The sequence below is a fragment of the Ursus arctos genome, unplaced genomic scaffold, assembly GCF_023065955.2.
Source record: "Ursus arctos isolate Adak ecotype North America unplaced genomic scaffold, UrsArc2.0 scaffold_22, whole genome shotgun sequence".
Lineage (NCBI taxonomy): Eukaryota > Metazoa > Chordata > Mammalia > Carnivora > Ursidae > Ursus > Ursus arctos.
This window is the reverse complement of record NW_026622897.1, coordinates 14,756,128-14,783,338: the sequence shown is the minus strand read 5'-3', so window position 1 is coordinate 14,783,338 and position 27,211 is coordinate 14,756,128. Positions and strand designations below refer to the sequence as shown.

The window sequence follows — 27,211 nt, the reverse complement described above, 5'->3', positions numbered from 1 at the left end:
TTAGAAAAAAGAGTTTGGACTGAGCACCTGAGGGCAGGTCCCACCTGCGTCTCACTACCTATGCACCCCGGATCTCTGGTCTACTCCCCCTCAAAAGGGAGGATTTGGACTAGCACCAAGGCTTCCTCCTCTTCTCTCCATTCCACCCCCATCCCTCTATCCTCTTTCCACTTGTTTCCCCTTGGATCCCTCTTCTGTTCCACTTCAAAATGTCCCCCTTCAGAGAGCCCTCGCGTCATCTCCTCGCCTGGCACTGGCCCGTCAGGGCAGCCCCTCAAGGGATGGCCTACCACCACTGCCCCTTTAATTCTCCCCGGGCTTGGAATGCAAGTGAGTTGAGCTAGCCATCTCTGTGAGGTCAGATAAGATACTATATATATCGGAGTCAGTAACCTGAGCTCCGGATTACCCAGCCCCAGTCAGACTCCAGCCTCTGGGCTCTCCACCGCGCTCCCTGCCTCACTGGGAAAGAAGCCCCCAGATCCAGTCCAGTGCCCCCGGTCACAGGTCAGTAGCTGCCCCTGTAGTATGTGAACTTCATGGGGCCGCTGTCCAGAGAGCCCTGTGTGTTGGGGGGGCATGTGACAGGCTGCCCAACTGGGCCTGGAGCGTGCTTGGGGCAAGACGGACAGTGAAGGCTCAGAGGAGGCAGGCAGGGGCAACGAGGACAGAGGAAAGACAAGCCCTGGAGGAAAGGGAGGGAGACTGGGACTCTCCCATGGGGTAGGGGCAGCAGGAGAGCTCCCGACAGAGGTGATTAGGAAAGAGAATTTAAGGATACCGCCTGTGGGCCCATTCCTTTGCCTTCCCTTCGAAGTGTAGAGATGGCTACCCCCTCCGAACCCTAAATCAATAAGTATGCTATAGACATACTACCCTGGGCTCAACCCCTACTCCACCAGTCAGGACTCTCACCCTCATCTCCAATCTCTCTCACCCCTTCACCCCTCTCCCAGCCCTTGGGCAACTACTGGGGGCAAGAGAGACAGAGATGGACCCAAATTCTCTTGAATGGTCTCCTGCCAAGGCATGCAAGAGGATTAGGCATTTAAACTGGTGGGCCGCTGGGTGCAAGCCCCTGAGAGACAGAGCTACTAGTGACAGGCTGGAGGGGAGGGGGCAGATTGAGGCTGCTGGGGACTGAGAGGTGTCCACAGAGCTCTTGGAACAGGCAAGCGCAAACAGCCCCCACCCGGGTCCTCCGCCCTACCTGCATTCACACCTGCCAGGACCTCCGTCAACCTAGGAGTTGATGCTTGTGCCCAGACAGACCCAAGCAGATAGAAGTGAGGGTCAGAGTGTGTAAATGAAGGGAGACAGGACCCCTCTCTCAGCCCTCTTTACCTTTCAAGGTCAGCACAGCAGCAGCGCCTCATTCCGATGGTGTTAGCAAGTGGCTTTGGGAAGCTCTGAGGTCACCGATGTGGAGGTTCCCAAGCACCTGGTGGGACTGGCTGGGATTCCCCACTCACCTGTCCTGGACACCTGGGTAGGAGGGAAGGACTGAACTCTGTTGAGGCACACCTATGAAACCCAGCTAGGGGCTGTCAATTCAGGCAGTGGCAAGGCCACAGACTGGCATGCCTTCACCCCAGAAAGCAGAGCAGATCCGGGCAGAGAGGGGCCACGAAAGCTGCTGGGATGTGGGGCATTACCCGTCCCCTACCCTGGGGGCCAGGAGTGCCTGAGATTCCTGGGGAGCCAGTCCCTCCCCTGGCTGGGCAGGTTAGGGAGCCCTTCACGTGAGCAACAGGAAATGACAGTAGCTGACGCACAGGGGTTGGCTCCCCCAGGGAGACAGGGCTCATTTTAACCCCTGACTCATCTAGCCTGGGTACCTTGGGGAGTGGGCCAAGCTGCAGCAAGGGTAGGAGGCTGGGGGGCATGTCCATAACCAGGCCTCAGGCCAAGGGCCCTGGCTGGCGCTAAAGGCCGGTGCCCAGGGACACTTGGGAGATTGGCACTGCGGGTGAAATGGAGGCCTCCTGGACCATCTCTTGGCCGATCAGAATTGTACTGACGCTCAGGTTGCACTTGGCTTCGCTTTCATTTGCCCGCAGTGGAAACTCGAAGGGCCGCCTCCTGCGGGAGTCTGTACCTGCCACACGGTGGCCTAGACAGTGGATGTCTACATCCCCTGGACCCCGTGCCACAGGTCCTGCCCCGTGCCAGCTCAGGGAGAGGCCAGGAAAGTGCGAAGTGGGGGCACTGGCTTCAGGGTGGCTGTTAGGGGGCAGAGCACAGGTGCAGCGTGACCTTGGGAAATCCACGTCACTTCCACCAACGCTGGTTTCCTCATCAGCAAGTGGGCATGAGGACGGCACCCACTGCTGAGGGCAACCGTGACGATCAGCATGTTGGTACGTGGTGTCCCAAAAGCCTTCGTGCAGTTTCAAATTTCAGTAACTTCAGAAATAAGAATGCTAAATGCTTCATTTAAAAGTTTCATTATTTCATTCCTTGTCTATTTGTTGAATTTTGAATAAAACTACTAACTTTGATTTAATGGAAATCACTGAACCTTCACACGATGCTCGTGAGTGTAAATTCTTTCTCCAAAAGAATTAAAACCTAAAAGTGCGCAGAGGCTCTGGGGATGCTGGGCAGGAAGTGCACTTCGAAGAGCACCAGACAGGCAGTTCTCCAGGGAGGGCTGCCGTGACCCGGGCCCCGCGAGAAGCTACACGAGAAGCGCTCAGCACGCTGCCTGTCCAGAGGTGTTCAGTGCCTGCTGGCGGGTCACGGTCGCTGGGCTCACGTGTCCTTTCAGGAGGCTGAGGGCTCTGTGCAGGGAATGCAGCTGCACCTCCCAAGAGGGGGAAACTGAGCAAAGTGAGGGGGAGCACTGGCAGAGCAGGGAAGAGTGGAGGTGCCTGTGCGAAGATGACACAGAGGAGGAGCTTGGCAGGTTGCGTGCCCCTGCTGTCCGAGGTGGCGGGCACCTAGGGAGGAGTTGCCTAGAGCCACATGCCTATACTTGCCAGCTCTGGGTAAACAGCAAAAGGAGCCGGGCAGCAGGGGCCCCACGCCCGGCAGAGAGGGGGACGGGGGATCCCAGCCAATCGGCTCGCCTCCCACTGCCCCATGAAAGGGCCATTCAGTCCAGGCGGTTCCTGTGGCAACGAGGAGACTCAAAGCCATGTGAGTGCCCGTCCTGTCCCTGTCTTGCGCAGCGAGGCTACAGCCAGGGCCCAGCCTGCTCTCCCACTTGTGGTGTGTTCTGCAGTCTCCAGGGACAGCCGTGCCAGGTAATGCCAAGGGGCACCAACCCAAGCTGTCGGCTCACCTGGAAGGTGTTAACACTTTTCTCAAAAGTGAAACTAGGGGTTAGGGGAGGGGATAGTCATGCTCAAGGCCTCAGCCCCAGTAGGGACCCTCTGTCCAGACAGGGGAACTCTAAGCCTGATGTCAGCACTGGAAGGCAGCTGCCAGGGAGCTGGTGGTGACAGCATGACCCCCAACCAGGGCTGCTTTGGCTGGGGAGGGGGGGCGGTCCTGCCACTTGCCTGCCAGATTAGAGCAGACAGATGAGCGGGGGTTTAGGAGCCTTCCTGGGATTCAAGGTATAACTCCACCTCTAGCCCCAGCCCTTCCCAAGGAATACTTGCGGGCCTCCCCAGGGCTGTCTGTCCCTGTCTCTTGTACCTTGTTTGGCCCCAGCACTTCTGCGTCACTAGCGGGGCCAAGAGAGGTCACGAGTTTGGGGCAGTGCCTGCAGAGTACCAGTTCCCTGGGAGCCTTAGTGTGGAGGAGGGGGAGTGAGAGCCGTGGGGAGGAGGCATGAGCTCATGCCCTGGGGGAGATGTAGGGGGGGGGCAGGCCATATCTGATTGGCTGCCTGGTGTCCCAGAGCCCAGTTCCTGAGACCTGGAGTCTCTTTGACTTTGAATTATTGATGGAGTTTCTCCAAAGTGAAATAGAGCAGGATTCGTCCCACGCCCCCACCCCGGTGCCTCTGTCTGTGCCTCCCCCAGCCTCCCTCAGCCTTCACGCTCTTCCTTCTCTGGACCCCAGAAAGCCAAGCAGATGGAAGAAGAGCTGTGGTTCCCCTCTAACCCTGCACAAGGTCCCCTTCCAGTTACTTTTTCCTAGAAAGTAGTGGGAGCTGTGCTGGAGGTGGGAGCTCAGGAGGCAAGGGCATGTATACAAAGATGGGGGTCCCCAGGCCAGGTGGGAAAAGCGTACACAGTAAATGTAGACCAGGCCTTTCTGAGCCAGCCTAGACTGAAAACTGCTGCTGGTCTCTGGCAGGGTCTAGAAGTTCTGTTCTGGGATCCATATGGAGGTTGCCACCTGCTGATCTCCCCACCCCTGCACCTATCCCACGCCCTGCATGGACTGAGTTTCTAGGGCTCTCTGCCAAGCCATCAGCATTTGGGGCTTGGCACCAGCTCCTCTCTGCCCAAACGGGCTGGGCTCCCGGACTAGGGCAGGCTGTGGGCTGCCCGAGCGAGTGTCTGCAGCTCGGCTAGATTCTGCCCACTGCCCGCTCATCCGCACATCTCACTGAGGGATACAAGGGAAGACTGGCGCCCCGCGCTGAGGTCAGAAGCCGGCCAGGCCGGGAGACGGCCAGCCCTGACATTATTATAGGCCTATGAAGGAGGAGCTCAGAGCCTGGCAGGGTTGGGGGAAGAGATAATAACCACTGTCAGAGTTGAGGGCTTTCCACATGTTATTATCTCATTTATTCCTCGCAACAACCCTGTGAGGCAGGAACCATAATGATGATGATTATACTCATTGTACAGGTGAGGAGATTGGGGCTCAGAGGAGCTGAATGACTAGTGCAAAATCACCCAGCTAGTCAGTCACGGGGCAAGCCAAAACTAGCCCTGTACCACTACTCTGAGGTTCCTGGAGGGCTCTGCCCCCCCTTGCAGGAACCTCCCAAGAACCCCTGATGTCCTCAAAGAAAGAGGCCTGATCCTACTAGTTCCTCTCTCCAAAGCACCGTTGCCCACCCCCCCCCAGCTCCATTTTAGATGAAGCCTGCACATTTAGGGTGATGGGGGGACTCTGGTGGACCCAAGTGAGGCTAAACTTGATCGGGAGGGGTGAATCAAGGTCCAGTAGGAAGAGCAATGCACTAGAAACCTGAAAGACCTGAATTCCAATCTTGACTCTGCTAGTTGTGACCTTGGGCAAATCAGTGTCTCTGTTCCCATCTGTACAACAGAGAGGTTAAAACATGACTCTTGGGTGCCTGGGTGGCTCAGTCGGTTAAGCATCTGTGTTCTGCTCGGGTCATGATCCTCAGCAGGGAATCTGCTTCTCCCTCTCCCTCGGCCCCTCCCCCTCCACTCGTACTCCATCTCTTGCTTTCTCTCTCTCGCAAAAAAATAATCTTAAAACAACAACAACAACAAATGACTCTTTAGGACCCTTACAACTCCTCAGTGCAGAGATTTCCGTGTGCCTTCATCAGACCCACCCCAGCTGCCACAGCGGGGTGAGCTGAGAGGGAGTACTGCCTATAGGGAAGGATTTTAGCCTCTAGGGGGCCCCCTTTGCACGAGTCATCACCATGAGCTGGTTGGCTTAGATGTTGGTAGAGGAACCCCTGGGGGGCCAGAGGACCCCAACTCCAGTTAGAACACGTGAGTTAGATCCATGAAGAGGGTAGTTTCTGCCGCACGAGGATTCCCCACCACAGCAGGTGACCGAGTCCAGGGAAGAACTGTGGGATCGGATCTGGAAACTGAGGTCAAGTCCGCTTTCTGCCACACGCTCACTCACCACCACCTCCCCTAGCCCCACTGCTTCCTCTCAGGAGCCTTCTCTTCCTCACCAGGATCTGACCAAATGATCCTCGGGCCATTCGAGCTCAGACAACGTATGATTCCAAAAAGATTCCTGCCCCTCCTTTCAGCAGAAAGAATTACGACTTAGTTCTTCAAATGTCCAGCATTTTCAATCCAGAGGTTGAGGGCAGTAGCACCTCCTCCCAAAGCTGAAGAGAGAAGCAGATGAGATCTGGGCTAGAACACTACGGGTCACCTGATGGAGGGCAGTCCCCACTCTCATGTCTGGGGCTTTGCAAGGGAGCACTTGGAGCAGCCAGGACGTGCTGACTGATGGCCCCGCGTGGTTTGTAAAAGCCAGCTCACGTCTTGTGCTCTCCTTCAGGTGTGAATACACAGGTGCGCGTGCATGTACATACGTGCATAGGTGTGTTTCTCAGCGGTGGGCCAGCGTCTCATGGAAATGGACCGTGTGGTCTCTGGTTGAGATCTACGGTTCCGGCCAGCTAGAAATGAAGAGCAGGTATGGGGGTGCCTGAAGAACAGGTATGGGGGTGTCAGGGCCCTCTGACCACTGCTTTCCTTGTCTTTCAGCCCATGAGGCTCCCAGTCCCCACTGAGTGCCGCCCTGAAGGATGTCCCAGCTCTCCTCCACCCTGAAGCGCTACACAGAATCAGCCCGCTACACAGATGTGCCTTATGCCAAATCGGGCTATGGCACCTACACCCCCTCTTCCTACGGGGCCAACCTGGCTGCCTCCTTCCTGGAGAAAGAGAAGCTTGGTTTTAAGCCAGGCCCCCCAACCAGCTTCCTCACCCGTCCCCGTACCTACGGTCCCTCCTCCATCCTGGACTATGACAGGGGCCGCCCCTTGCTGAGACCCGACATCATCGGGGGCAGTAAGCGGGCCGAGAGCCAGACTCGGGGCCCTGAGCGGCCTTCAGGGAGTGGACTCAGCGGGGGCAGTGGATTCCCTTATGGAGTGACCAACAACTCCCTCAGCTACCTGCCTGTGCCTGCCCGCGACCAGGGTGGAACCCTGACCCAAAAGAAGTCCAACAGTCAATCAGACCTGGCGCGGGATTTCTCCAGCCTCCGGACCTCAGATAGCTACCGGATAGACCCTGGGAGCCTGGGCCGCAGCCCCATGCTGGCCCGCACGCGCAAGGAGCTATGCGCCCTGCAGGGGCTCTATCAGGCAGCCAGCCGCTCGGAGTACCTGGCCGACTACCTGGAAAACTATGGTCGAAAGGGCAGTGCACCTCAGATGCCCACCCAGGCCCCTCCCTCACGGGTCCCTGAAGTCCTCAGCCCCACCTACCGACCCAGTGGCCGTTACACTCTGTGGGAGAAGAACAAGGTCCAGGCCCCTGGGTCCAGCCGCTCCAGCTCCCCAGGGCGAGACACCATGGTGAGTTTGCCCCTTGGGGACCCAGTGGTGGGCAGCAAATGATGTAGAAGACCCAAGATTGAGGGAAGGACTCCCCATCTGACTGATGATGGAAAGCAGAGGTCTCCTTCCCAAACCTCATGACAGCTGCTCCTGCAGCCCGAGCCAGAGAAGACATCTCAGCATGTCTGGTATCCTTGTGGCTCAGTGCCTTGCTCAGGGGCCTTCCCACTCTCCCCAGGAAACCTATTTCACAACTCATGCACTGGACGCCAATCCAGCAGTGCTCCCGGAAATGCTCGGATACCCCCACATACACTGCAGTGTTCACCCTCCGCTTTGCCACCCAGCATGCCAGGGTCCCCCACAGGCCCTGCACCATCCTGGACTGAATGCTGAGGCCCCCCAACCACCAGTGCTCCCTGTGGTAAGAGAGGCCCCCCTGCTCTGGCTGCATCTCTCCTCCTGCTCGGGCTTTTACTTCCCAGCCTGGGGACCTGGCTTTCGATTTGGGCATAAGACATCAGGGGGAGAGGGACTCCCCTCTGACGGACACCAGTCAGGACCAGGGTGTCTGGACAGCAGTGCTTATCATGTGTCTTCAGAGAAAATGCTGGAGACATTTTTGTCTAGGGCTTTAGACAATCCCATACCTCTGTATTGCAGTCCTGCCTGGACTAGAATGAGGGAAGAGGCTCTGCCAGAGACAGTAAGGGCTGGCTTGCATCTAATCTGGGAACACACCTCTCTGGGATACTGACTACATTCTGCCTTTTCTTTAGTTATTAGTGTACCCATCAGGTGGCAAGCTCTCAAAGAAGGAAAAAGAAATCACATCTCTAGATGCCTCCCCATGTGCCCAGCACTGTGCAGAGCTCAGCTAACCTGCTGAATGCATGACTGGGTACATGGATGGATGGATGGATGGATGGATGGATGGATGGACAGGTGGGTGGGTGGGTGGATGGATGGACGGGCAGGTGGACAGACAAGCCAATGGGCAGGACAGCTGGGTATTGTGTTTTCTTCATACCTTAGGTACCAGTCCCGTACTTCTAGGACAGGTGCCTTTTGGAAATAAGAGCGGTGCATAGCAAGAAATAGATGCTGCTTAGTGGGCTTTCCAGACAAATGGAGCAGGGGTGCAAGATAGGCGCAGGGCTTTGGTTCATAGACCTTTAACCCTGTCATAACTAAAGGTCTTGAGGGGACAACTTTGATAACATTACTTAAAGTCTTGGCCTTGCTGGGCTGTCTATGAAGGGCCATGGGAGACACAAAAGTTGGTGCCTCCCAGAGCATTCAGAACCTGACCAGGCAGGGCTGGCTACGTTGGAGGGCTGGGTGGAAGAGAAGTGGGGGACAACAGGGCTGGCCTGGAAGAAGGATGTGTTCTCAGAGGGACATGTGGTTGGACTGGAGCATGATTCACTTAGAGGGGTCTGGTGTGGCTCATCTCAGAGGCAATCCGAAAGCAGCTCGTAGCGGATGGGCCCGAAAGGCCTCTGGGAGGCTCCCTCCCTTTGCTCATAGGAGAAAGGTTTTCTATGGTAAGCAGTGTCCCTCAAAGTGAAGTCTGCAGGAATCAGGGCTGCAGGGCTTAATCAGTCAGGGGCCTGGGCCCACCCAGGTCCCCTGAATCAAACTCTCTAGGGATACGCCCAGGAATCTGTCCTTCTTATAAGCTCCTCAGGTAACCTTTAAGCATGCTGAGGTTTGAAAAGCTCCTCTCCACAGACGAAACTGCAGACCCACGCTCAGCCCCAATTATGAGAGCACGGTCTCCTCCTTTATGGGGGCTCAAACTCCATTGGGACTCTGCCTCCTTCCTACACAGACGTATCTCAAACCTCCCTCCCTGGAGTCTGCTGCCCTCCCTGCCCCCACCCCCCAGCAGGAGACACCTCAGCCCCTCCTCCACCTCCAGGGCCAGATGAGGAGAGTTTTGAGAGAGGACTGCAAAGGGGTGGCAGATTGCCCTGGGGCAAACTCAGCCACCCTAACATCCCTCCTTCCCAGCCAGAAACAGCTCACAGCACACTTAAGTAGCCAGTAACACCCTACAATGAAGCTAGTGTCTCACCTGAGCTCACACTCAAGAAGACACTGCCAATGGGAAAGGCCCCTCATGGGTCAGTGGTGTAAGACCCTCCTGTAGCCTCCCCCCACCCCTTACCGCCCTCAGCCTTACTTCCTGCTGCCGACTCCATCTCCTGAGGTGAGAACAACCCTGCTCGTGGGGCCTGCACCACTTCTTTCTAAAAGTGGGTCTGGTGTCTTTTCAGATCTCCATTTGGGGATCTAACCTTCTCATTCATTCATTTCAGGGCTTAGCTTACCAGCAGTGCCACCTCAGAGAAGTTCCTTAACTTCTGAACCTCTTTCCTCTATAAAATGAGAGTGTTCATACTTCCCACTTCATCGATCCTTGTGAGGAATCAAAGATTGTACAGCATCTAGTAGGTGCTCGATAAATGTTAGTCCTCCTTGTACCCTTCTAGGCGCTTCTGGGGAGCAAGAGAGATGCAAGCCATGGTCCCTGCCCTCAGTGCATTCACAAGGAACTTGGGGAAATAAGTTCTTACAATAGTTGAGAGAGGAGGCAGCCCCAGGTGTCGTTAAGTGTCATAGGAGGTGGGAAAGGGAGAGGTCACCTGAGGCTGGAAGGAACAGTTTTCCTCTTTAACCTTAGACACCTCTCATCTGAGCTCTGTTTCCTCATCCATAAAAGGGATGGGTCATACCTGCCCTGCCCACCTCACAGGGTGTCATGAGGCTTCAAGCAAACAGTGGCCGTGAAGGAATCTGAAACCTATAAAATGCTATGGAAGAGTGGGTGGAGAAGAAGAAGACAGAAAAGGGGCATTTGGCAGCTGAGTGAAACAGGGAGAGGAACACACTTGTATCATGTGGCAGGGTCCAGCATAATCTGACTCCTCTGGGGTCCCCTGGGGTGGCCCTGGCCCCAGGGGATCTCCGGGTAACTGACCTGCACTACAGTTGACATTCATAAAGGGAAGTCAAAAGCAAGCCCCAACCAGGGAGGTAGAACAGTTCTAACCAGGCTCATTCCCGTCATTAATAATAACAGCCAACATGAACTTGGAGTATTACAGACTCAGCTGAGCACAAGTAAAGGACTGGTGGTGGGGCAATGTGAAATCTGAAAATCCCCCCATGCTTGCATAAGCACCAACAAAACACCAGTCCATGGGGGGCGGGGGTGTGCAGCTCAGCTTAGGATAATGAGGGCTGCCCCAGGCTCCACCTTCTGTTTAAAATGCAGACAGATTGGAAGGGAGGGACTGATGGTTCAGAACTGGCAAAGAAAAAAAAAAAAAAAAGCTTTCACTACCACCCCCACCCATTGCCTGTGGGGACTCCAAGCCAAGCCAGGTGGGTTGGCCTTGCAGAAAGCCAGCAGCCGAAGCACCCAGGTTATGGGCCCCACCGCCCCACCTCTCCTGTTCCCTGGGCCTATAGAAGGACAAGCTGTTCCCACTGAGACCTGCCAGGGCTGCGCTTTAACCCCTACAATCCATCCTAATCCTCCCCCACTCCACCCCTCCAACTGCTCCCTCCCCAGCCCTGGCATTCTGCCTGTCAGCCTCAGCCCTGCCCTCACCCCCGCCCTGCCCTGCCCAGGCCACCCTCTGCTCTCCCCAAGACACACCAGGGTTGGCCCAGGGCCCTCCAGAGCACAGTCATCAGGCCGAGTGCCTGCTGCTCAGCTGCAGAGCTAGGGAGTGAGGCTCAGAGCCCGCCAGCCTAGTCTCCCCACACAGCCTCTTCCAGACACTTGCCCTCTGCTCTGAAACCTGTTGCCAGGAGCAAAAGGTCTGGGAACCTAGAGTACCTGGGTCCTATTTGCCAAGGGGCTGCTGACTCATCTCCCCAAGGCTTGGGTTCCCAGCTGTTCAGTGACAGGGAGATTATATAAGCGGAGGTCATGTGATTTACTCTTGGGTGGGACTTTGAACTTGACTGCTGCCATGCAGTGAGTAGAAGTTACTCCAAAGAGAACAAGTTGAAGGTGGCAGGAACTGCCCTAGAGGTCCTGGGTGAGAAGTGGAGAAGTGTGACCTTCCTCTCTCCTCCCCTGCCTTCTCACTCTGTTTATTCAGCCACGCTGAAGTGCACCCCGCTGTCTTGTTTGTCCCGCTTAGCAGCCTGAGACCCTGGCGCTGCCCTCACCCAATCAGCAGCCCTGAGGAAGCGGAACTTCCTAAGGGCTTGAATCTCTGTTGACAGCATGGGAAGGTTGCTCAGAGGAGACCTTAAGCCAGAGGGTCCCATGGCTGGGACCAGTACTAGCCGCTGAGAAAGGACAGGCAGTTTGGGCTTGTGTTTAGAGTCAGCAAGACACCAATGTTCTCCATCCCTTGAAGACAGGCTATGCACCGTGACCTGGTTGGTGGCCCCAGTGGTGCCTTACCCGGGCTCCGTGTCTCAATCCTCGCCCAGCATCACCCTCCCTGCCTCCTCCTCCACCCGCGCTCTAGGATGTCTTCATGAGTTGACATGGTGCTGGCGTGGGGCTCAGCAATGGAGAGGTTAATCCGAGCCTGGCAAAATGTTCCCTGCCCGTGGGGGAGCCGCTCCACTGACCAGCAGCTACAGAAATGAACATCATGTTCAGGGCCCGGAGCTGCACACGTGGCCCCCTGCACCCTCTCACCTCAATGGATAGGTAAAACTGGCACCCACACAGAAATATAAGCAAGAGGGGGAAGTGTGTGGGCCTCTGGAATCCAGCTGGTCCCGGCCAGACTGCCCTAGGGCTGGAAAGAGTACAGAGCTTTTGGACTCCTGGGGCCGGAGTGATGCAAGGAAGCAGAGGGCCCTCTGTCCCCAGGGGCGTTTGAGGGCTGAAAGCCCAACCCCCAACAAGGACTCTGAGCCCCTACCGGTTCAGTCAGTCAATCAGGCCACCAGTCTACCCACTTGTGATGGTAATGACAGGTGCATGCTTTGCGGGGAAGCATTTGCCTGGGTCTGAGCAGTGTTTCCAAAACCCTTGAACCAAGCTGCCACGGAGAGCTGAGGAAGCAGAATATACTCTCAGTCCTGCCTTCACAGAGCTAACCGTGACTCTAATTTATTTATACTCCATCCAGGCCAAAAAGGATTTGAGGTGAAGAAAATTTCTGAACCACAGGGAGGACAGGCCAAGCACAGGTTCTGAGAAAGCAGCAGTCTCAGGCTGTAGGAATGAGTCCTGTTCAGATTAGCTCAGCATACCTGAGGCAAAGAGTCATGGACCCAGAGCCAGATTCAGATCCCAGAAGACTACATCCTTTCCCCATCCCACTTCAAGAAATGACACTGAGGAGAAAAGGTGTCATGAGGGTTTGGCCAGTTGAGAAATGAGCAACAGTTCCTTGCTGGTTGTGTCCTATAGCAGTCAGACCTGCTTGACAAGACCGGACCCTATGTGAATTCTTTCCCCCTCACCCCAGGCTTCTCAAAGAGCTCCCCTGCAGGTAGCTTTCCTCATCTGGGCCTCCCTGCTCCCAGCGATGCCCCTAACCTTCTACCTCCCAGGAAAGAGGGAGTGAGCTTGCTCGCAGAATGCCAGGATGTCCTCAGGTGGGAGTACTCACATTGCTGGCCTAAGTCATGGGGCGAGAGGCCAAATACTCTAGTGGGTAAGCACCTGTTAAGACAGTGCTTACCACAGCACGCTTATTCAACATGCAAATCCAGACTCGCCCCACCCTGTGAGGCTCAGTGGGACTTCCAGGACACCCAACAGAGCCTGGCCTGGCCCCCACTTAGAGATGAGATCAACACCATTTATTAAGCACCCACTAAGAGAATCCACAGCCCTGCCCCAGGAGGTTTCAGTGTGATGGCACAAGCCACACACGATCTGAAACCATTTACAGAAACCTTAAAGACACTTATAAAACAAAGATAAACATATTAAGATAAATTAACACAGTGTAAGCTGAACGCCAGTAGTCAGGGGGTATGCAGTAATCGGGTGTTTTGAGCTGAATGGAGTTCTTTAGAGAGGGCTTGGTAGAAAACACAAGTTTTGAGCAGACTTTACAAGCGGGTAATTGGCAGGGAGCAGGAAGGGCATTCCAGAATCTCCTGGTAATCGTTAAAAGCACGGGTTTTGCCGTAAGACAGGTTGGGGTTCAAAGCCCCACACTGTCATTTATTAGCTTTGTGGTTCTGGGAAGTCATTTGGCCTCTCAGGACTTAAGGTCTTTCATCTAGAAAATAGAGATAATAGTTCCTACATCACGGTGTTAATGATGCAAGTTAACTGGGATTATATATATATATAAAGCACTTAGCTAGTGCTAGCATTTAGTAAGTACTTAATCAGTGGCAGTTTGGTCTTTTAAGTGAGAGAAGGCAGGTGCTGAAGCAGAGAAATAAGAGCAGGCTGGTTAGCAGGGATCAGAGAAGTACGAGGGTGGTGACCATGGAAGGAGCCTATGGACAGACAGCCTCACAGACAGAGCTACCTCAGCTTCTGGGCCGGACGCAGGAGTCAGGTGCTAGAGGTGTTTGGGGGCAGAAGTGTGGTGTAACCAAATGCCAGCGTTGCTGCAGACGCTGTAGGGCTCACTCGAAAAGGTGTGCCTAGAAAGAGGGAAGCAGGGAGGAAAAGGCTGGTGCAGTGTGTCCGTGATTTGGTCACGGCGTGAGGACAGGGACTGGGGAGCTCACCACCCTCACACCGGTGCCCTCACTGACCATCAGGTAGAATGCCCTGCCGCTCCTGCCTCATGCCCACTCACATACGTGTGTCCTGGACACATCCCCCATATGGCTGCGGTCGTGTGTGCAGGGCGCGTGTACATGTGGCGAGGAGCATGCCAAGAGGAACAGAAGGAGGCCACAGATGAGTAACAGCACACGCTGCTGCTTCTCAGAGTATTTTTAAACGCTAAAAATACTGGCTAAAAATAGCCAGCAGGCTCCAAACAAGATACTTTCTCTAGGCAGATTCCGTGTGGGTCCCTGATAGGTGAGGGAGGGTGGAGCATCCGAAATAAAACGCAAAGACCTCTGCTCTTCAAGCATCACTGCCCTCAGGGTCAGAGCGGTATGCTTGCCCCCACCCCAACTGAGCACCTGCTTCCCCGTCGCGGTGGTGCTTTCTTCCCACCGCCCAAAACAAACCAAAATTGGAGATTCTGTGAGAGATGGAGTTGGGTAACTGGAAAGAAGACAGAAAATGTTCTTCCCTGGGGCCAAATAGGACAGTGACCTCTCGTACCTTATAAAATAGGAGCACTGCCTCTCTTCATAATGGGACGAACTGGGACTGGGGGAAGATGAAGGGGGGCGGTGCTGAGTGCCGACGCCACGGAAATCCATGCTCCTAACCCAGGGGCTCAACGCCCCTCGCGAGCTGTGTGGGTGTCGGGCTCCAAGAGGGCCTGAGTTCCCCTGAACGATGTGCAAAAGTTTGTGCGCAAGTGCATTTGTCCCCCCGAGGAGAGCACGGAACTTTCACGGGGTGCGCCAAATGCCTGGCAGCCCCCGGAAGTCAGGAACTGTAAGTGGCCCGGCGGGGCCGGGAGGGGGGGGCGGGGGGAGCTCACCCGTGCTCACACGGTCCTGTGGGGGTCCTCCTGAGTCCCGACCCCGAGGCCGGCGCGGGGTTCGGAGCGCCCGTCCTGACCTTCCCGGTGACGGCGGGTCTCGGCGGCGGCCGGGCCCGCGGGGTCGTCCGGCAGGGGGCAGCCCGGGTGGGGGGCAGAGCTGCGGGAGGCGCGGGGGCGGGCGGGGCTCCTGCCGCGCTCCGGGCCGCGTGCGGGCGCCAGGGGCGGGGCTGGAGCCCTGGCCCCGCCTCCGGCGCTGACGTCGTGGGACCCTAGGCGCCGGCTGGACTGCCAGTCCGCCGGAGCGCGAGAGCCGGGTGCCGGGGCGGTTGGCGGCGCGCGCCGGGGAGGTTGAGGCGGAGGAGCGCGCGGTCGGCCGGCCGGAGCGGTTACCGCCGGGCGCCGCGGACGGTGTCCTGTGGCGGCCTCGCCGGCCTCGGCGTGCGGACCGTGGCACCGCGCGGTCCTCCCCCGCGCCCCCTTTGCCAACGTTAGGCGTGGGACCGAGCCCGCCGCCCGCCCCCCAGCATGCGCACCTCGTACACCGTGACCCTGCCCGAGGAGCCCCCGGCCTCCCCCTTCCCCGCCCTCGCCAAGGAGCTGCGGCCGCGCTCCCCGCTCTCCCCCTCCCTGCTGCTCTCCACCTTCGTGGGGCTCCTGCTCAACAAAGCCAAGGTACGCGGGGCCCCTTTCCGGGACCCCCACCCGAAGGGCCTGGGCTTCCGCCTCCTCCCCGGGACGCCCCCCCACCCCCATCTGCCGCGCGCCCCCGGCCGGGGCGGGGGGGGGGGCGATTCTTCCCAGTCCCCACCCTCCTTTCCCAGGGTCTCCCGGCAAGGAATGCCCCCTCCCCAGGTGATCTCAGGCTTACTCGCGGCCCCCTCCCCTTGTTGAGGTCCCAGCCCCTGAGGTTCCTCCCCTCCCCTCTTCCTGACCCGGGCACCAGGTGGCCCTTGGGCTCTTAATTCCTGGCACCTCTCAGGACAGGTGCAGGAAAGCGTAACCTTGACTAGTTCTCGCTGTGTGAGGGAGCCGGCAGCACGCTGGACTCTGCGGGTGTGACTGACTCCTCCAAGGCCAAAACCCAGCAAGAAAGGCTGGTCGGAAAGAGCCGCCCCCTCCTCACTGGTCCCAAAGGGCGCTCTCCCGAAGGGTTGGTAACGGGGGTCCTTTGACCCTGTGAAGGGCAGAGGAGTCGCAGACAGGTGAAAGAGGGCAGCTTCCCTTTCCTTTTCGGCCCTCCCCCAGTTCTGCTAAGTGGGCACTGGATCCCTCAAATGAAGTAGCCACCCCAGGGTAATGCTGGGGCCAGAGGCTGGGCACTGCCCCCTTGGGGAAGGGAGAAGGAGCCAGAGCTTGACAGATCTTATGTAACAGGCACCAGCTCCCGAGTTGGCAGTGCGTGCACTGCCCCGTGCCAGGGCCACAGCAGGCTCCTTGGCCGCAGCCAGGACTCATGGCTGACCCTCATGGCACAGGTGAAGTAAGCAGGAAAGCCCTTTACTGGGGTCTTGAGTGTGAAGACACAATCCTCAATCAGCCTTGCTTATACGACCCACATCCCCCAATGTTCCCTCCCCATTAACCCAGAGCGGGCTCTCCCTGAGCCCCCTGCTCCTTCACGGAGGGTGAATGCTGTCTGTTTACTAACCGTGGAGGTGGCATCTGCTTTTTAGAACAGTGGTTGCCCCTAAGTCAAGGTTAGGTTTGCTGATGACTAATTTTAAGGAAGTTCTTGATCCAGACTCTCTCAAGTCTTTGCATATGCGCTCCACATAGCAGCTGGAGTCATTTCCTTCTCCCCCGGTGAGAGGCTCACTGTGTGGGGTCTCCTGACCTCTCCAGTTCTAGCCTCTCCCTGTCAGCCCTGAGGTAGGATTGTTTTCCCCATAAGAAAGGTCACTCCTGGGACATTTTGTTCCTCTCTGGAATGGAAAGTGCTGACTTTCCCTTGAGCTCCTGATTTCCTATTCATGGCAGAAGAATATCTGGCTGGGCATAGAACAGCCCTGCTCTCCCCTCCACTCCCACCCCCCAACTCCTCTCATCCAGCCGCCTTCTACACAGAGCGCTTAGAAATTGGCAAGTAGTTTTGAACTCAGGAAATTTTAGACAAAGACACGAGCCACCCCCACCCCTACAAAAAGAAAAATGAACAGAGGGTCCTAGCGAAGCCTTAAAGGAGCCTTCCCCATCTCTCCAGGCCATGAGTAGAGTTAGATGCTCAAGAGCAGTAAGCATAGGTGACGACGTGTTGTTCTTGACCCTCACTGCACTGGGTCAGAGTTAAAAGTGTCAACACCACAGAAATGCCTCGGTACAAAGACGCCTCCAGTTTTCCATTGCCCTGCCCCCATTAGTGCTGAGGGACTACGGTCTCAGCTGGAGGCCCAGTTTGGGGGACATTGACATGATCACCAGGCTTTGCTTCTACAGCTCCTTTATACAGATGTTGTCTGAGGCACAGGGGGTAAGAACTAACAAGCACTGCCAAAAATAGGAGCAAGAGTGGATCTTGGGGGAGGTGAGGACGGGTATCCTGTTGTGGACAGGCTTTAACCGTTTAGTTCCGAATGGGCAACACAAAGACTTCAGTGTTTTTGTTGGGCCCCAGGGGAGTCCTTCTCCAGGTCTACCTGAAAATGCTGATAAGATATTTGTCCAGGGAATTGTCTGTGTTGTGGTCCTCTTACTGGAACATCAGGGTTTAGACTGTCAGAAAGGTAAGATTTAAATTTTGTGTTTGGGGCCATATACTGCTAGCACTGGCAGAGTTCAAGGAGGCTTAGGCCCACCTGCTGCCAATAAGCTTTGCTCTCTAACTGCAGGTGGAAACCAGGTCTCTCTTCCAAGGATATTTCCTTCCCTACCTGTTAGTGTTAGACCTGACAACTGGAAAGAAGAGGTCCTCTTACTTGTGGGATCACCAGGGCAATTCCTGAGAAAAGCCCTCCTTCAGCCTGCCTCTCCCCACCTCCCCCCTTGAGCTGACAACCTCATGGGCTTTGAGCTGCTGACAGCTTCAGAGGCTGTCAGCACACGGCATGAGTAATTTTAGCTGAGTTATTTCAGGCTCCTGTTCTGATCAGGGTTGAGCTGGCCCCACGCATGCCCCAGTCAGTGTTGCTCCAGAGTTGCCGGCTCCCTGGTCCCCTCCCTGAGAGAGGGGGTGGCAGGCTCATCTGCACACTGTTTCTTTAACCCTTTGAGCCCGAAGGTTTTCTGACTCCTTGCAGGTAGGGCCAGAATTAGCCAAGAGACCTGGACCTAGCAGCTGTCTCGCTCCAACGCCCTCACCAGCCTCCACAATAGGGACGAGAACAAGAGTGGCACCTTCAGCCAGGTGCTTACCTCTGCCGTCAGAAGGGTTCCCAGCCAGTGACCAGTCAGGATGCTGAAACCTGAGCCAGGCAGGGAGGATTCTCCCAGGCTTTAATCAGTCTTTAGGAACTGAGCTCAGCTGGAAGGAATTCCACCTGTCTCCGGCAATTCAGAATGGCAGGCCAACTTCAGTTTTCCTCAGCTGAAGATCTTAAACTCACTTCAGATGTTTTGTCATTGAACATTTCAGGATCTCCTTGAAGTGCCTGTTATGACAGCTGCTTCATGTATTGGACATCTAAGGGTAGAAAAGTGGGTCATTTGAGATAGTGCCCGGATTTGGAACCCGGAGTTCCTTGTAGCCTGGAATCAAATACACGAATTCCTAAGCTCTAGTTCTGATCTCCAGCCTCCAGTATGGCAGAGAATGAAGAGGCATGTACAGATCAGGGAAAACACATGTCAACAAAAGAAAGGAAAGCCCTGAAGAATAGTTGTGTTGTGTGTTGAAGAGAGAATAATGTGTGTGCCTGATGCTCCTGGCTCCAGCTGGCGGAGAGGTGCATGAGCAAGCCTGGCACAGGCCCAGCCTCTTTGCCTTCAGCCTCATATGCCATGTGTTCTTTGCTTACAGAATTCTAAGAGCGCCCAGGGTCTGGCTGGTCTTCGAAACCTTGGGAACACGGTGAGCTCTTCCCAGCCCACTTCTTTCCTAAGGCCACCCCCTACTATCCCAGTGGGACCATCTGACCAGGGTTCCCTCCTGGCTCCAGCTGATTCCCTATCCTCTAGAAGCCAGTTGATACCTGTCCGTCCTGGCTGGTGGGTTTTACAGAATGGCTGGGGCTCTGCCTCAATGCCGGCCCCCAGCAGGAAGCACTGCTAAGGAGAATCGCCCTCTTCACTGTCAGCTACTTTCCCGGATCCTTCTCCTGAAGGACATCCATCACTTCCCACCCACTTCTGTCCAGCTCACCCACACCCTTTCGTACACCTCTGCAGTCAATAACCAGTTACGTCACCTGAGCCGGCAACGGGAATTGGCCTCACAGCGCCCCTTTCCCTTACGAAAAGAGGAACTTGAAGCTGTGGGAGCGTTCGTTTCTGGGGTAGATGAACGGGAGGGCCTCTGGGACTAGGTGAGTAGACGTGCCAGGCAGGGCTCTGTCTCACCGAGTGGATGCTCTCCGCAGTGCTTCATGAACTCCATTCTGCAGTGCCTGAGCAACACGCGGGAGCTGAGGGATTACTGCCTCCAGAGGCTCTACATGCGGGACCTCAGCCACAGCAGCAATGTACACACGGCCCTCATGGAAGGTGAGGAGCCCGGCCCGGACCCTTGTCCTGCTCCACTGTTAGTAGTTGGGTGTCGTATGTATCCCTCCTACTTTTCTTTCTTCGGCTTCTTTTTGGTGGGATTCTAGTCTGAGTTTCTTACAGAAAGTGTCCCACCTGTCCTCCATGCGCCCTCTCTACCCTCTCCTTCCAATAGAGTTCGCAAAACTAATCCAGACCATATGGACTTCATCCCCCAATGATGTGGTGAGCCCCTCTGAGTTCAAGACCCAGATCCAGAGATATGCGCCACGCTTCGTTGGCTATAAGTAAGAGCCTTGCGGACGTGTCCTCCCCGGGGTGGGTGCCGGCCACAGCAGGTTGGCTCTTGGAATGAGAGGTATTGCTCGCTCTCCTTTCTTTGGACTCAGTCAGCAAGATGCTCAGGAGTTTCTTCGCTTTCTTCTGGATGGGCTCCACAACGAGGTGAACCGAGTGACGGTGAGGCCCAAGTCCAACCCTGAGAACCTTGATCACCTTCCGTAAGTAAGAGGGGAATGCTGTGGGGAAGAAAAACTTGGTGAACTTGAGTTTTTGGCTGACTTCTTTGAGGGTAATAGTTTGGAAAGAATTTTAAATATTAAGGATTTAGACTGATGGACCTGTAAACTTCTCATGGCGTGAGCTCTGACCCAGTTGTCTCCCTCTCTCTGGTTCCTAGTGATGATGAAAAAGGACGACAGATGTGGAGGAAATATCTAGAACGGGAAGATAGTCGGATTGGGGGTAAGTGCATGAATGGGAGGAAGAGCTGCTTTCCCTGTTAACTGCTTTTGCCTGAGTAGAGCATGAGCATGAAAAGCCCTAAGAGTCATCCTCTCAGGGGACCCTCCTGCCCAGTGGCCCCCGAACAGACGCAGGAGCACTGAGAGGGCACGCAGTCCAGAGAAGACGTGCACTCCTTCTCCGGGTTTAAGCTCCGCTGTCCCATCTCTTCTGCAGATCTCTTCGTTGGGCAGCTAAAGAGCTCCCTGACGTGTACTGACTGTGGTTACTGCTCTACAGTCTTTGATCCCTTCTGGGACCTCTCACTGCCCATCGCTAAGGTATGTGCCTCTGTTGCCCCATGTGGGAAGCGCCCACTCCTGCCTTCTCATGTCATCGACCTCTGTGACTTTTACTCTTTGTCTCTCCCAGCGAGGTTATCCTGAGGTAACTTTAATGGACTGCATGAGGCTCTTCACCAAAGAGGATGTGCTTGATGGAGATGAAAAGCCGGTAAGTCCCCTTCCATGGGAGCAGGAGCAGACATCCAAGAGACCACCCTGGGAAAGAGCTGTCACCAGCAGATGCAGCCTAGGAGTGACTGGACTTGGCCCATCTCTTCTCCCCCAAGTCCTCTGTAGCTAGCTCTGTTTGTCATGTCTTGCAGACATGCTGTCGCTGCCGAGCCAGAAAACGATGTATAAAGAAGTTCTCCATCCAGAGGTTCCCAAAGATCTTGGTGCTCCGTATCCTTACAATCCACCATGGTAGAGGCTTGCCTTTAGGGAGTGACTGATGACAAGGGGCCAAACTGAGGGCGAGCAGAGTAGAAAAAAAGGAAACTTGGTAGGCTTTCCTTTCCCGGTTTGCTCTTTCGCTTCTGACAAGGACTTCTCCCTCTTAGGACCCAGTCCCCTTTACTTTGACTACCCTTGCCACCCTCTCTGTCCTTTACTCACGTCAACCCCAGATCTGAAGCGGTTCTCAGAATCCAGGATACGAACCAGCAAGCTCACAACTTTTGTGAATTTCCCATTAAGAGACCTGGACTTGAGAGAATTTGCCTCAGAAAACACCAGTGAGTATTTTCAGCTGGGAGGGCAGAATCAAGGCGCCAGTGCCTAAAATCCAGATGGGAGGCCAAGAGGTGGAAGGAAGCTGCTGAAGAGTGAGTTAACGAAAATCAGGAATAGAGGCAGGAGGGAAAGGGAATGTGGGGCAAGGAATGCTTGGGGGGCCTGAAACATTGTACTTCCTCCTCAGACCACGCTGTTTACAACCTGTACGCTGTGTCCAATCACTCTGGAACCACCATGGGCGGCCATTACACAGCCTACTGCCGGAGCCCAGTGACAGGCGAATGGCACACTTTCAATGACTCCAGGTGAGACAGAGCTCTCGGGCTGGGTTCCCGACTGCCAGACACCCATGCCTCATCCACCTGTACGGGATAGAAGAGGTCAGAGCCACAAGGCCGTGTAACACGTCCGAGTCGGCTTGCTCCTTTGCAGAATTTCTAGAGGATTGCAGAAGAGATTGGCTTCGGGGGCACCCAGGGAGAGGAGCGATGGGCCCTCACGGTCCCGTCTGTCAGCCGCTCCGTGTGGGTCCCGGTGGCCCCATCTCCAGGGCTCTGACTTTCCCCCTCTCTCCACAGCGTCACACCCATGTCCTCCAGCCAAGTGCGCACCAGCGACGCCTATCTGCTCTTCTACGAATTGGCCAGTCCACCCTCCCGCATGTAGCAGCGAGGAGCTACAGCCCTTTCTCCCTTCCCCGTGGTGGCCCCACACCCTAAGTTTTTTTTTTTTTTAAGACCAAAAAAAAAAAAAAAAAAAACCTGACGAATGAGAGAAAAATAAAGTAAACTAAAGCTGCCGAGCAGGAGTTGCTGCAGCCTGGTCAGGGTCTGGAGCGGGGAGCCGGGCGCTCCTGAACCACACCCAGCGCGAAGATCGACAGGACACAGCCTGGAGCCCGCACAGTGCCCCCCTCGGCTTCTCTTGTTTGCATTTTTAAGCTTGTGGTTTTTTTCCTGTGTGTAATAAACAACAGCGGTCTGTGGGGAGAAGATCCTGGTCCACTTGCTGCCCTTCCAGCCCCCAGTTCCTCCCAAGAAGACAGCGCCCTCTGGAGCCTGCTGGGAGGATCGCTGCCTGGAAGCACCGGCGCCTGAAGCCAGCACCCTGTCTTCACCTGGACCCCGCTCACCGGTCCAGAAGCAAGAAGAACACCCATGAGCCAAGAGCCCTCTTAACGCTGCTAACTCCAGGGGGACAGACAAGGGGACGACTTTGAAAAAAGCTGATTTTGGTTTTTAAAAACCCAACTTTTTTTTTTTTTTTTTTAATTACCATAACTAAAGTTTTCAGACTGGAGATGCTCTCCTTCACACCTCTTCACAGCTGGGACGTTGTGCTGGTCATTTGTTTTTAGTTCTTCAAATACAGCTTTTCTAATGCTAGCCCCCAGTGGTGCTAGATGGCTGTTGGCCAGGCCCCAAGCACAGCCACAGTAGACCCGGGATCGAACAAGTTTTTGTTTTGTTTTTTTTAATGTTTTGGATGGAATCTAGTTGCCTCCAAGAATTGTGCCTTATAGCATTTGGGGACCAGGGGGTAACTGCCCCTCCCTGAAATATCCCTCAGCCTGTTCCCTTTTCCCCAGTGCCATGTTCAACCTCGCTGGGGGAGATGGCTCCCTGGCTCGGTTTGCATGGCAGTGAGGTGGAGAGGAGAGTAGGTAGAAGGAGATTTCTTCTGGTAGTGTATCAAGTTTTTCCTGCCCACTTCCTCTAAGCCACCCCTGGTCTACTCCCCCAGCCGACTGAAGGATAGCACAAGCCCCTTATCCCTAGAGCTTCTCTCACCTTTAATTTATTCCCTTTTAATGCGCTTTTTCTTCCTGACCTCCATGCCCCCACCCCTTCTCAGAGCCTCCTAGACATAGGCCCTTTGGACCGAGTTTCTCAGGGATGCCATGCCACCCCTCAGCCCCTCTTGGCATCGGTCTTCAGTCCTACCCCGGGAGCGGGAGCCTGGGTGTTTGGGGACATCTTGCCTCCGCTATACGATTCTTTCCCATGGGCGTGATTTTGCCCTGAGTAGTTGGACAGAGCTCGGTGCTGTCTCAGAGTAAAGCTGTTCAGCACCGAGGCACGGAGCTCTGTGCATCCACACGGCTGGGCCCAGCTTGTGCCCCTTGGAGCCTGAAGCTTCCCAGTGCTCCCAGAAGGAGGCATCAGAGAAAGACGCCCCAAGTTTAACTGGCCTGACCCCCTTCCCCAGGGAAGCCCTGTGAACCTGAGCCAAAGGGCTGGTGTGCACTTGTTTACCATGTAAGCAAGAGTAGAAGAATGTCCGATGTCCAGTGGAACCTTGTACAGAATAAATAATAGCTTTGAGAAGTTGGTAAGTGCCGGCATCTTGATTTGGGAAGGGTCTGCCCCCAGGAAGCGCTCTGAGCCGATTAGCCACCCCGAATTTTACTGCTTCGACTAGACCGTGAATTCCAAGTTCTCAAATCCGTTGCCCACTGTTTAATCTAAATTTTTCAATGCTGCAAAACTGAACTAGCACACGTTGTGAACATTCTGTTCATCTGGATTCACCAGGTAACAGTTTGCCACACTTGTCTCCGGATACTTTACTCTTGGGGGCAAAACATGGAGGGGTGAGGGGTCATTGCCACCTCTAACTACTTCAGCATGCATCTCCCACATAAGCTCAATGCCATCTTCCCCCGTAAGAAATGCGTAGCTGGCAGACGCTTCTTTACATGGAGTCTGCCACTGAGTGGCCGGTGTGGGCACTTGCAGTTGTCGTGACACTGGGTGCCTGTACGGACCTAGGACGAGCTCTAGCAGAGGCTGGACATAACCAGGTTTGCTCTTGGAGCAGAGTGGCCGTACCACGATGTGGAGGAATCAAGACTTGGCCCTTGATAAACGAGAAGACTTCAACTTGCCCTAGTAATACCTAGAAAGAGCCACTTTTACATTAAAGGTCTTGTTCTCCAAAGCGCTTTTTTCAAGGTTTAAACAGATTTAACCCTTTCAAGAGATTGCCTCTTTGGGGCATCGGGGGCTTGTCTCTTTTGGTTTTCTCTCTTAGCCCTTAATACTGTTCAGACTTTGCATTGCTGCCCCTGATTTTAGAACTCTGGAAGCTGAAGCCCCCGCCAGTTGAACTTAGAGTACTTTATCGGGACTTTTCCTAGCTACCTCCCTGCTCCAGGCACTGAAAAATCAAGGCCTGCCTATTCGATCTTTGCTGAGACAGCAGTGCCTGCTGTCAAACTCACATCAAGGGATGAGACAGTAGTGGGAGCATTGCTTCTGGGCGTTTCCCAGAAGTGGGAAAAACAGTGACTCAAACCCTGAGATTTCACCCTGGCCAGCCCTGGAAGCGGCCTGACCCAGGGTAAGATTTTCCAATGCAGATGATTTCCCCCAAAACCACAGGTCAACAGGATGGTCTTCAAAATGGAAACAGGCTTCTAGCAAAGTGGATGGGTGAGCCCCAAATCAGTGTGACTTGCTACACCTGTGTCTTGACTAGTTTTTCTCTGGTTGTGGAGGCCACCGGTGCGTTTCCGCTGTCTTCCACAGGGGAGCAGGGGACTACCGGTACTGTCCAGGCAGGGGCTCAGCCTGCCCCACCCTTGCTCCCAGCTCTCCCTTCTGTACTTAACCTGTGGTGCTCTCATTCCCATGGCAACAGGTCCCAGTGCTACACAGATCCCAAACACAATCTGTCCCCATGTTTCTTTATCCATCAGCTTTGCCTCCTAGCAACTGGGATTTCTGCCCCCATTCTTTGCTTGCATTCCAGCAGGCCTCCCCATGGGGAGGAAGGGGGCTCTCCCCCTGCAACTGCTCTGGTGTGACCTTGAGCAAGAACCTTCCTCTTTCTGGGCCTTGTGCCTCATCTGAGTTAAGGAGATTGGACCTTGAAGTTCTCAGCTCAAGTGTCCTCCTCCTAAGTCACTTCTCTAAATACGTGCCTCAAAGTCCCAAGTGAGGGGCCCTTTCGTGCCTCTGGTTTCAGTTTTTGAGAGTTACTCTACATTTTTTTTAATGACCAGTGCTCAGAAAATACATATTTCGGGGCGCCTGGGTGGCACAGCGGTTAAGCGTCTGCCTTCGGCTCAGGGCATGATCCCGGCGTCGTGGGATCGAACCCCACATCAGGCTCTTCTGCTATGAGCCTGCTTCTTCCTCTCCCACTCCCCCTGCTTGTGTTCCCTCTCTCGCTGGCTGTCTCTCTCTCTCTGTCGAATAAATAAATAAATAAAATCTTAAAAAAAACATATTTCTCTCCATAGAGCTTCAAAGTCAGGACCATAGAGGTCACCTTGTCCACATTCTCATTTTGCCAGTGAGGACACAAGTGCTAGAGAAGGCTGGCTCGAGTCCACTGGTTTGTCAACGGCTGAGGCAGGACGGTTCTCTTTCCATCTGAGTACTCGAGTATTCCGCTTTTTGGGTGAATAATTGACAGCTTTTTGCAGGGTAGAGTTTTCTGCAGCAAACTTTCCAAACTCGTGTCTGTTAGGAACTGAGCTGAACAGCAGTGTAGCAAGGAAACTCCCTGATTCCATCCATCCACACGCCAGCACCATCTATCACGTACCTGGGCCCCGCAGGGTCTAGGCCGAGCACCTCTGAGGGCTCCTGTCCTTCGTTGCTCTAGAGGCAGAAACAAGCACCTGAGCAGGAGGCAGCAGAAAGAGACTAGCATTTATACTCCAAGCAAATTACTTAATCGTCCTGAGCCTCAGTTTCCTCCTCTGTAATCTGAGTATAACAATAGCTACTGAGAGCTGTGTCTGGAACATACTAGGTATTCAAATGTCCATGTCCCACACACAGCCCCACATCTCCAGGACTGCGCCATCGACATTCACATTCTCTTAGTGGGTGATGCTCAGCCAACGTTTGGACCCCTAGCCTCTCGGGATGCTTGTGCCTTCTTTTCTCCTCCAAACAACATATGATAAAGGCTCAGGAATGCAAAGTAAGTAACAGCATGGCCCAGAATTCGTGAAGTACGGCCACCGGAGGGACGACCGAAATCCAAGGGATGGGCATTTCTGGTTGCCTGCTATTCAGTGTGGCCTTCCCCTGGGAGATCGAGGAAGGCTGGCTGGAATAGAGCTGCAGTCTTCTGGGCTTCTAGAGACGAGGGAAGATCCAGAAGCCAGGGGACGAGGGTCAAGGCTAGGGGTGGCAGTGAACAAGGAGAGGAGGAGGACGACTGACAGATTTGGGTGGGGAAGAAGAGTCAGATGCTAATGCACGCCTCCAGTGCTGGCCCTGGGAACACGGAAAAAGAAGGCGTTCTACATGAGAGGACAAGTCTGGGCACCTGTCTTTCGTAGGAAGGACACATCATGTTCCAGGGACAATGAAGAGGCTGGTCTGGCTGAAGTGGAAGTTTGAGCTAGAGAACTAGCAGGAGAGCAAGCCAGAGAGCCTGGAGTCCCAGAATGTTCTAGCCAAGCTCAGGCTGGCCTCGCCCTTCCTGGTGGCAGAAGAGCCACAGAGAGTCAAGGAGAGAGAACGGTGTGTGGGGTCAGCATGGGGAAGCTACAGGAAGTCATGCTCTTAGGAATACAAGCAGAAGCCCAAGAGAGCCAGAAACCACTGGAACAGCACCCTAAGTCCCTTTTGCCCAGAGGATGGCCACGGAAAACAGCAGAAGCCAGACAGAAGCTTCCCGCACAGCCTCTGGAAGACTGTGCTGTGTACTCACAAATGAAAAGGCAAATAATATTTTAGTGTTCTTGTGGAAGGAAATACTTTCGACCTCTCGAACCCTCTAAAAGCAGTCCCCATCCAAGGATCCAAGAAAAAAGGCTTGCCCCCTTATACACAAGCAGCCCAGGGCACCCCAGGGGATGAATGGAGAATAACCTGGGGGTGAAGGGTCTCCTAGAGTATGAGGACAGCTGCATAAGCATCAGATAATCTGTCTCCTTTGTTTCTTCTCTCCCCTCTGGGCTCCTCACTTTGTTCCCCGATGTTGCCAGCAGGCCTCACCCCAGCGGAGGGTGAGAGAGGTGTGTCCTGGGAAGCACACACTTTGGATTTCCTCAGCCCCAGATTCAACTCTTGGCTCTGTATCGCACCCACTGTGTGACCCTG

General features: G+C 54.9%; 1 protein-coding gene and 1 long non-coding RNA gene across 10 annotated transcripts in view; one reads left to right on the top strand and one right to left on the bottom strand.

Annotated features, from left to right (window-relative positions):
• LOC113259955 (uncharacterized) overlaps nucleotides 1-14,871 on the bottom strand; it is a 242,226-nt gene extending 227,355 nt beyond the window's left edge. For 3 of the 6 annotated variants that reach the window (XR_008960880.1, XR_008960876.1, XR_006410227.3), the window contains exons 1-3: nucleotides 14,704-14,871; nucleotides 13,618-13,735; nucleotides 6,164-6,250 (exon numbers count right to left, since the gene is read on the bottom strand). This is a non-coding gene — a long non-coding RNA (uncharacterized LOC113259955). The remainder of the gene's footprint in view (nucleotides 1-6,163; nucleotides 6,251-13,617; nucleotides 13,736-14,703) is intronic. The other 3 variants (XR_008960877.1, XR_008960879.1, XR_008960878.1) reach the window with 3 other exon arrangements.
• Nucleotides 380-23,470, top strand: USP2 (ubiquitin specific peptidase 2). Of its 4 annotated transcripts, none has more exons than XM_026505566.4 (13): nucleotides 380-507; nucleotides 6,339-7,156; nucleotides 18,659-18,709; nucleotides 19,218-19,341; nucleotides 19,517-19,628; nucleotides 19,731-19,841; nucleotides 20,021-20,085; nucleotides 20,302-20,405; nucleotides 20,497-20,577; nucleotides 20,732-20,810; nucleotides 21,035-21,142; nucleotides 21,328-21,448; nucleotides 21,722-23,470. In XM_026505566.4, the coding sequence occupies exons 2-13, from the start codon at nucleotides 6,380-6,382 to the stop codon at nucleotides 21,807-21,809; spliced, it is 1,821 nt and encodes a 606-aa protein (XP_026361351.1). In that variant the 5' UTR covers nucleotides 380-507; nucleotides 6,339-6,379; the 3' UTR covers nucleotides 21,810-23,470. The 4 variants fall into 4 exon arrangements, with proteins under 4 accessions (XP_026361351.1, XP_057172649.1, XP_044242517.1 ...); XM_057316666.1 differs by lacking the exon at nucleotides 380-507 and adding an exon at nucleotides 2,975-3,248; XM_044386582.3 differs by lacking the exons at nucleotides 380-507; nucleotides 6,339-7,156 and adding an exon at nucleotides 14,193-14,657.
• The last annotated feature ends 3,741 nt before the right edge of the window (nucleotides 23,471-27,211 follow it).